General features: G+C 42.4%; 1 protein-coding gene across 1 annotated transcript; it reads right to left on the bottom strand.

Annotated features, from left to right (window-relative positions):
• Nucleotides 1-7,402: 7,402 nt before the first annotated feature.
• On the bottom strand, nucleotides 7,403-8,529 carry LOC100769208 (cytochrome c oxidase subunit 7C, mitochondrial-like). Its single transcript, XM_035448110.1, has 2 exons — nucleotides 8,518-8,529; nucleotides 7,403-7,600 (listed from the first exon to the last, which is right to left on the bottom strand). The coding sequence occupies exons 1-2, from the start codon at nucleotides 8,527-8,529 to the stop codon at nucleotides 7,403-7,405; spliced, it is 210 nt and encodes a 69-aa protein (XP_035304001.1).
• Between the last annotated feature and the right edge of the window lie 1,767 nt (nucleotides 8,530-10,296).

Below are 10,296 nucleotides of genomic sequence, written 5' to 3'. Positions count from 1 at the left end.
TAAAAAATACTTTATTTAATTTTATTTTATGTGCATTGATGTAAGGATGTCTGATCCCCTGGAACTGGAGTTACAGACAGTTGTGAGCTGCCATGTGGGTGCTGGGAATTGAACCTGGGTCCTTTGGAAGAGGATCCAGTGCTCTTAACCTCTGAGCCATCTCTCCAGACCAGTTCTTTATTTTTTCGTTTTTGTTATTCAGATAAGGTTTCTCTGAATAGCTCTGGCTGACCTGGAACTTCTTCTGTAGGCCAGATTGGCCTCAAACTCTGATTCACCTGCCTCTGCTGGGCTATAGAAAATTGGGGTATATCTTTTGGGGTTTTTGTTTGTTTGTTTGTTTGTTTTTTCAAATACAGTTTCTTTAGCCCTGGCTATCTTGGAACTAACTCTACAGATCAGACTGGCCTTGAACTCAGAGATCCACCTGTCTCTGCCTCCCAGATGTTGGGATAAAAGGCATGTACCCCCATGCCAGGCTATATTTTCTGTATTTTGAGATCTCAAACAGCCCAGGCTGACCTGGAAATTTATATGTAGCTGAGGATGACCTTGAACTTCTGATTCTTCTGTATTTACACCATGTGTTGGGATGATGAGCATGTAACACCATGCCCAGTTTATGAAATACTGGGCCCAGGGCCTCATACATGACAGCTAACCACTTTATCAACTGAACTTCATCCCCAACCCTCAGTGTATATTTTCTTAAATGATCCCAGTATAGCTACCAACTTTATATGAGGATTGATACTTACTATCCATGCTTCAATTCTTCAGGTTTACAAGTAGCATTTACTCAAGATTGCTGCTGTTAAAATAGCCTGTTCATGGCTGGCAGTGGTGGCACATGCCTTCAATCCCAGCACTCAGGAGGCATAGGTAGGTGAATCTCTGAGTTCAAGGCCAGCCTGATCTACATGGAGTGAGTTCCAGGACAGCCAGGGTTACACAGAGAAACCCTGCCTTCAGAAAAGAACAAATAAATAAATAAATAAATAAATACCCCATTCTTTATCAAGTTTCCTCCAGATTTAAGAACCATTGATTGTAACGATATATCTTTACTCCATCCACCAGAGCCCGGCTGCCACATGGGCAACCAAAATAAAGACAGATAGTTAGTTTTCTTATTTATTATAAAAGAAAAGTTACATATAAGACCTTAGATTCACAAAGATAGGATAGATGATAGAATATTTTCTTTAAATATTGCTAAATGTTAATTGACTAAATATTGTAACTATAGTTCCTACTTGATAACTTTTGTTATATATTTTACTATATTAATGGTAAAACCCTCATTATTTAGACAGAAAAGAGGAGATGATGGGGGAGGTCCTTCTGTGCATATGTTGGTCTTACTGGTTGATAAGTAAAGCACTGTTAGCCAATAGAGAAGCAAGATAAGTGGGACTAGGAGTCGAGGAGAATTCTGGGAAAGGTAGTAAAGACGGTCATCATCATGTAATCCCGAGAAGAATGGACGCATGTCACCAGTGTCCTTGATAAAAGTCTTACCTCTCTTGTCATTCCTACCGCCTCTTTCAAAATACCATGAATGCCATAAATACTGTTTTTTAGCCTCTCTCAAAAAAAATAAGATAAGTCTTCATAAAATATATAGATTAATAATCATGGTCGATAATTAAGACTGAGCTAGCAGATGAGTAATCCTAGTCATTGACCAAGCAGCATTTGTACCCAATATAAGTCTCTGTGTGTTGCTTGGGACCTTAACGTGGCGGCAGGCAGAAGTCGGGTAGCCTGGCAGAGAGCGCCCATGTGGCAGCAGGGCTCAGGTGGATGGAGTAAAGATTTATCGTTACAATTGATGATTTTGCTTGGCCAGTTTTAATTTATGTATATAGGTGTTTTGTTTGCATGTATGTCTATGTGCCTCTTGAGTGCCTGGCCCCCTCTGAGGCCAGAAAAGTAGAGTGGATCCCCGGAGACTGGAGTTACAGTTGTGAGCTACCATGTGGGTCCTCAGAATTGAACCTAGATCTTTTGGGAAAATAGCCATTTCTCCAACCTTTGATCTGAATTTATTTAAAAATTACTTTTGTAGCCAGGCTTGGTGACACACACCTTTAATCCAAGCACTTGGGATGGAGAGGGAAGTTGATCTCTAGGTTTGAGACCAGCTTGGTCTACATGTTGAGTTCTAGGCCAGCTAGAACTGTATAATGAGACTCTCAAAAAAATTCTTTTTGTTATGCTGGGGATCAAACCTAAAGCCTTGCACATGTGAGGCACATACTGTGCCATATTATATCCCCAGCTGCCTGATCCAAATGTTCCATGGTGTGGTAGAACATGGTGGAGCCCCTTTCTGGACTTACCCTTCTCCTCGATTCATGCCTGCCAGTTGACCCTCAAGCAAGCTCCTGGAAGCAAGAGACCCACTCTCTTCTGTATTGGCTGTATATTACTGTTTATTACTGATATAATTTCATTTTTGTTTTTTCCCATTTATTTATGGTAGGGGCACATATGCCACAGTGCACACATGGTGACCAGAGGACAATTTTCAGAAGTCAATTCTCCCCTTTCATCACGTGGGTCCCAGGGACTGCCATCAGTCTCACTTGCAAAATATATGTACCTGCTGAGCCAGCTTGCTGGCCCTGATGTATTTTTGTGTATGTGTATGTCTTTGGATATATGCCAGAAGAAGGCATCATCATATTCCCTGTAGCTGGAGTTAAGGGTAGATGACAACACCCCTATGCTGGTGATGGGAAACTTATTCAGTCCCTCTGCAAGAGCAGCAAATGCTATTAATCACGGCACCATCTCTCTACCCCATCCTCCTTGTTTTGTTTTTTTGAGACAGAGTCCCATGTGGCATAGATCTTGAACACTGGATCCTCCAGTATCTTCCAAGTGTTGGAATGAAGGGACCCCATTTCGGCAGCCATAACAGCCGAACACGTATTTGTCTGACTTTGTCTTAGTCACTAAGGTCAGATGCCTGCCCCTTTTGGCAGCCATGACAGTAACATGTGCTTTTCTGACCTTGCCTTGGTCACTAGAGGTTAGGTGCCTGCCTCGTGGCAAGGAACCAATCAGAAGTTAGCTGGTGGCGCTATGCTTTACGACCCTGGGTGTGCTTTATGGACAAGTGCACAGCAATGGCGCGCAGAGCATAGCAACCACCCTGGGAGGGCCTATGGGTTAGGGTTAGAGTGTGCTGCGGATGAGTCCCCTGAGGCTGCTACTCTGAATTCCAACCATTGCTGCGGCACTCACAGCTGAACCTGGCCGATGTAGGTGAGTCTATTTTTCTATTCTCACCTGCCAGTCTGTGAGTTATGCGAAGTGGGGCTGTCTCTGCCCTAACTGCCATCCTGCCGTGGGTCCTGGCTTGCGGTGGGAGTTTCCCTGCTCTGAGCACATGGCTGCAAGGCTGCCATCTGCCTGGCTGCCCGGCCTTCTCTGTGCTCCACACACATGGTATGCAGGGAAACCCTGGAGGTCTTTTTCCTACCCCTGCATTGGCCAAGGGTCTGGGATTACCAGCAGCACCACCCCCCCAGGTCTCTGCCCTGAGCACATGGAGCTGGGGCAGGTGAACCATCTGGCCTGATCCGGATGTTCTAAAAAAAAGGCCTTAAAGTTATTAAAAGCTATAAAAAGGACTTTGATAAGAGTTTTTATGTTGACTGAGAAATGAGAGAAAATGTAGGAGACTAAAATAATAAAGAGAAAAAGGAAAAGAGAAATTTGTCTAAGAATGTCTAAGAAAATCAGAGGAATAAACCAAAGGTATATAGAAAGTTATAGAGGGTTAAAGCAAGTTGTAGAAGGTCAGAGAAAAGGTTGTTAAAAGAGAAAAATGTAAACTGTTTGCTATGGTTTCTCATGTCTACAAATAGTAAATTTTAAAAATTGGTAATATAAGTTAAAATTTTGACCACATTAGGTTAATTCTGTTTAAAAAGTCCTGTTTATTTCTCAAGTAATTTATGTATGCTTGTTTTAAAATGTTCTGTTTCCTGGCATAACCTAAGTCTGTTACAAGAGTATAGCTAAAACAAATGGTGAGGGTCACCGCCATTTTGTAGCCAGCCACATGAAACAAAATGACTGGTAGCCATTTTGCTGAAGTTAAAAAAAGATACTTAAACCGCCATCTTAACTAAAGATGACTGCATGGAAACTAGAGGTACCATCTTAGAAACAAGTTTTTCAGTTAAGATTTGAAGTGTTAATACTTCTATATATTACAGAAAGACATTAAGGGAATTTAAATTTCTTTTTAAAACCAGTTTTTTAAATGTTTATGTTTTTTAAAATGTCTTTTTATTAATGTTTGTACTTAAAGAGCTTCAATTTTAAATCATTTTTTAAGCAAAGCCTGACGATGTAAAGTTCTTGTTTTATAAAAGCTGCTAATCTATTATAAGATGTTACAGTTTATGTTTTCAGAAGTTAAGTTTAGGGTGTTGGTGGCACACGCCTTTAATCCTACCACTTGGAGGCAGAGGCAGGTGGATCTTTGTGAGTTCAAGGCCAACCTGGTTGACAGCGAATTCCAGGACAGGCTCCAAAGCCACAGAAGAACCCTGTCTCATTTAAGCAAGCAACTAAAATGTGTACATGTAGCTACTGTTTAAGGACTGTAAGGTAACTCTATGCAGTTTTAAATTCAGCTGTACTAAGTTTCAAATATTTACTAAGTTAAAACCAGTTACAGTCAGGCTGAAAATTAATTACAGAAATAAGACCTTACCTAGCCACCTGTGTGCTTAAGGCAAGTAACTAAAACAGAAAAACAGACCTCTAATGCTTCAGAGACCTGCAGAATATGGCATTTAAATTGTTATCTTTAAAGTTTATAATATCAGACAGACTGCCAGATCCTGACAGTGACCCAAAGTCTCCAAAGAAGATTATGAGGCACTCCAGTTCCTGCACCTGGACCAGTGAGTGAGATGCTCAGATGTGATACCTGCCGCCTGCCAGGACTGTGGACAAAGCTGCTGGACACTGGAAAATTGATTGTACCCACTTTGCCTAGACAAAACAGTCTTTTCCATGTCCCTCTTCCACAGAGAGGAAAAAAACCTCTCACCTTATAGGCCTGGCGAAGATTGCTGTTCTTTGAGACATCTGCCTCCAGCGATAATGGACTGGCTTCTGTCACTTTTTAGTAGATTCAGATAAAATATACCCTTCTCAGATCTCTGAAATATTAATGGTTGTCAGCTTGACAGCATCAGACAGTCAGATCCACTATAGGCTATAGTCAGCATGTTAGCTGATAAAGTAATGACTACCTACTGTTCAGTCACAAGTTCAAGGTTTTAAGTTTATTTTGGTTATCATCTAAGTATAAACTTAAAGGGCTTTTCATCAGGCCAAAGGCATCTCTGTCCAATCCATACCCAGCTCTCTGGACAGAAGAAAAATGTACATGCTTATAGCCCAAATCTGTAGTTATTGCTAGGACTCAAAGTTATAAATATGTTCCTGCTGTTTGAACAGATATCCAAATATCTGCTTTTTCTGCACTGTGGGCTTCAGTAAATAAGTTTTAACTTCTGTTCCTAGTTTAAACATGTCTTAAACAGGTTTCTGCTTCTGGCAGACATCTGAGTATAAGTTGCTCATTACAGGCTATTCTAAGTAGACTGCGAGCCCTGGACTTGCTGTGGATGTGAACCAGTCCAGCTGATGTGGACACCCCCTGTCTCTGCAATAGAGTCTGCATGATTCCCCATTGCCTAAATTCCTTTCTTTTCTTTCTTTTTTTTTTTTTTTTTTTTTTTTTTTTTTTGACTAGCATTTCAACCTTCTGGGGTCCCTAACTTCGTCCCAAAGTCAGCAGGAAGTAGCATGGGAAAGAATATGCCACCCATTTTCCCTGGTTAAAATGCTAAGTCAGAAGGAACTCCCTTGCATGGGGATGCCAATATCTCTTACTCCCTGATGGGGACAAGGGAGAGACAGCAATTCCATGATTGGAATTTCCAAAAAAGAAAATGGGGGAATGAAGGGAGCAGCTCCCCATTTCGGCAGCCATAACAGCTGAACACGTATTTGTCTGACTTTGTCTTAGTCACTAAGGTCAGATGCCTGCCCCTTTTGGTAGCCATGACAGTAACACATGCTTTTCTGACCTTGCTTTGGTCACTAGAGGTTAGGTGCCTGCCTCGTGGCAAGGAATCAATCAGAAGTTAGCTGGTGGTGGTGTGCTTTACAGCTCTGGGTATGCTTTACGGACAAGCACACAGCAATGGCGCGCAGAGCATAGCAACCACCCTGGGAGGGCCTATGGGCCATAACAACCAGTTGGCCAATCAACACAGGGCAAGCCCTCCAAGTCTGGAGGCACACCAATCCTGAGCCTGTGCGTACCCCTAGACACTGCCCTACAAGATCTCTTTGCTAGCCATCCGCCATGGCAGGTGGGTGAAAGACCCGAGCTAACATGGGGTTAGCTGTTAAACAACAATAAAGCCTCATGCTGTTTGCCTGGTGATTTCGAATCTGCCTGGTGATTGGGGTGACCTCGGTCCTGGGCTGAGACCCCGGAGGCCTGAGTTTTCCAGGGGTCTAACAGGAAGAGTTGGACTACAGATATATGATACCATCCCAGGATTAATTTATAATTCCCAGAGGTTTGTAAGTCCTTCAGTTACTTCACTCCTCAGATGGCTGAGCCCTAACTCCAAAAATCTGGTACAGTATTCAGCAATACAGATTTTGCTTTTTGTCAAGATCTCACTTGAAAACCCAGATGGCATCAAACTTTATTTCCATGTCATTAGTTTATTTATAACCTTATCTAGTACAATAATTCAAGAGTTCAATCCAGTTTTCAGAGATCTCACCTGTGGTTTAAATGAGAATTCCCATAGACTCGTATGTTTGAATGCTTATTCCCCAGTTAGTGAAACTGTTTGGGAAGCATTAAGAGATGTGACCTTGTTGGAGTAGGTGTGGCCTTGATAGACGGAGTGTGCCACTGGGGGTGAGCTTTGAAAAGCCAGGCCTTCGTGTGCGCTCTCTCTCTCTCTCTCTCTCTCTCTCTCTCTCTCTCTCTTCTTCTTCTTCTTCTTCTTCTTCTTCTTCTTTTTTTCTTCTTCTTCTTCTTTTCTTCTTTCTCCTTCTTCTTCTCTCTCTCTCTCCTCTCTCTCTCTATTCCCGCTGCCTATGAATCAGGATGTGAAGTTCTCAGCTATTGCTCTAGTGCCATGCCTGCCTGCCTTCATGTTGCCATTATAATCATGGACTAACCCTCTAAAGCTGTAAACAAACTGCCAATTAAATGTTTTTTTTTTTAAATAAGAGTTTCCTTGGTCATGATGTCTCTTCAAAGCAATAGAACAGTAACTGAGACACCACTTCTTGACCATTCTTCATGTCTGTTAAATTGATGAATTAAACATCCTTATTTCTTAAGTAGCTGGTGCCTTACTATAAAGAAGGGCATGACAAATCCAGATCTAAAGTACATGGTCCTCATAGCCAGTGACCATCTCTTATTTTCCACTGAAAATTGTAAATTCTTTTCCAGGTCCTCCTTATAGTAGCTGTGATGGACCATGGAGGTGTTGAACCTATGGATGCTTGGCTCAATATGATGCTGCTAGAAGCTCTGCAAGGAGCTCAGTGACAGAAGGCAGAAGGAATGGCTGCATCACTCAAGTCTCCTTTCTGTACAGTCTTGCTATCCAAACTTTTGTTTTATATGACAGGGACTCCTTAGCTTGGGTTGGCATCAGACTTTTTTTTTTAAGAACAGTATTGTTCTTTTTTTTTTTAGATTCTATTTTTTTGATTTATTATGTATACAGTCTTCTGCCTGCACACCAGCAGAGGGCAGCAGATCTCATTCAAGGTGGTTGTGAGCCACCATGTGGTTGCCGGGAATTGAACTCAGGGCCTCTGGAAGAACAGTCAGTGCTCTTAACTGCTGAGCCATCTCTCTGGCCCCCAGACATTATAAAGCCAGGAATGACTGAGCTGGTGATTGTCTGGCCTCCACTTCCCCAGTGCTGGCATTACAGGTATGTGCCACCACATCTGCCTGCTCAATGAATGAAGCTCTGGGAATAGAACCTAGGGCCTCTTGCATGCTAGGCAAACACCACGCCTATCACTGTACCAACTGAGCTACATCCCCAGTCTTTTGCCCCAAATTCCATTTTCCTGCCTCATCCTTCTACATGCTGGGATAACTGTTGATTTGTTTTGTGATTTGAGAAGCTTCTCAGATGATGCTGACAGGCAGACAGGGGAAAAAGTTACACATAGAACAGAGGTCAAGATACACAAGCAGGGAAGCAGTATAGGACAAACAGAGAATGTGGCTAGAGAGGGAAATTGTTCAGCTAAGGTTGAGAGAGGGCAGTGGTTTGGTAGAGTGAAATTGACACACCCTACCTCTGGCTGGAGAAATGGCTCAGCAGTGGCTGTTCTTCCAGAGGAACTGGGCTCAATTCCCAGTACCAAGATGGCAGCTCACAACTGTAACTCCAGTTCTACAGGTTCAGACACGCTCACCCAGATACACATGCATGCAAAACACCGATGCACATAAAAAATAAATAAATCATTTTTTAAAAGGGGGGAGCAAAAACAAAACAAATCCTATCTTAGAAAACTACAAAACTGGCCGGGCATTGGTGGCGATTGCCTTTAATCCCAGCACTCGGGAGGCAGAGGCCAGGCGGATCTCTGTGAGTTCGAGGCCAGCCTGGTCTCCAGAGCGAGTGCCAGGATAGGCTCCAAAGCTACACAGAGAAACCCTGTCTCGAAAAACAAAAAAGAAAAAAAGAAAGAAAAGAAAAATACAAAACTGAAGAAAACTTACAGCCACTCAGGGTTTAGAAAGATTATGTGTTGAAAGCCTGTTTAGCCTACAGAGTTAGTCCCAGACATCTTTGGCTGTGTGGTGAGGCCCTGTCTCAAAAAACAAAACAAGAAGATATGGAGATGGCTCACTGGATAAAAGCACTTGCCACTCTAGTGTGTGGGACCTCAGAACCCACATAAAAGAGTGTAAGAGCCAGGCGTTGGTGGCACATGCTTTTAAACCCAGCACTTGGGAGTCAGAGGCAGACAGATCTCTGTGAGTTTGAGTCCAGCCTGGTCTACAAGAGCTTGTTCCAGGACAGGCTTCAAAACTACGTGGGGGGGGCTGGATAGGGGCTGGAGAGGTGGAACAATGGTTAAGAGCACTCACTGTTCTTCTAGAGGACCCGGGTTCAATTCCCGGCACCCACATGGCAGCTTATAACTGTAACTCCAGTTCTAGGGGATCTAACACCTTTATACCAATGCACATCAAATAAAGTTAAACAAATTATTTTTAAAAAACTACACAGGGAAACCCTGTCTTGAAAAAACAAAACAAAGCAAAATAAAACAAAAAAATATAAAAATCTCCAGAACCCACAAAAAACTGGATATAAAGCACAAATATCTGTGACCCTCAATACCCCTACAGGGAAGTGGGAAGCAGAGAATCTCCAGATGCTGCAAAGAGACCATCTCAAAGTGGAAGGTGGGAGCCAACAGCCTAGGTTGTTCTCAGATCTCCACATGTGAGTTGTGGCAGGTGTGTGTTCACACATACACATGAATATGTGTATATGAACATATGTACACAGACACACACATGCACACACAGAGAAAAAATGACCGACCCAGTAGCCCTTTGTAAGCTGAATCACAGCACTGGAACAATTGCACAAGTGTTTAGTCAGGAGAAGCTTTGGACCTGCAGGTAAGAACTGTAACATTCTTGCCTGGGGCTGTTTAACTTTACCCCACCCTGGTCAACAGGGTTAGTGTACCAAGAAAGATGAGGCAAAATGTACAAAATAAGAGTTCTACTGCCAGAGGGGACTCACCTCTAGAAGAACCTCATGAGATAGCTTCTCACCCACTAGATGACTTTCAAAAAGATGGACAGTAGCAAATCTGCAATGACATAGTAAGACTGGAACCTTCCACGAGGGAATATCAAATGGCATAGCCACAGTGTAGACAGTTTGGCAGTTTCTTTACAAAGTTAAACATAAACCCACAAGTCAGTAATTCTACTATGTACTGCTCAAAAGAATTGGAAGCATGCCCATGCAAATACTTGTGTACAAATATTCATAGCAGCATTACTCATTATAACTGGTAATTGGAAGCCATCCAGATTCCTTCAGATAGATGATCAGTGGATAAGATGTATCTCCATATACTGGAACATTATTAAGCCATAAAAAGGGATAAAGTACTCATATAAGCTTCAGCAGGAACAAGTCAAAAAACATCCAAACCAAAAGA

This window comes from Cricetulus griseus, chromosome 7 (assembly GCF_003668045.3).
Source record: "Cricetulus griseus strain 17A/GY chromosome 7, alternate assembly CriGri-PICRH-1.0, whole genome shotgun sequence".
Taxonomy (NCBI): domain Eukaryota; kingdom Metazoa; phylum Chordata; class Mammalia; order Rodentia; family Cricetidae; genus Cricetulus; species Cricetulus griseus.
Note: the sequence above shows the minus strand (reverse complement) of the source record. Positions and strands in the feature narration are given on the sequence as shown.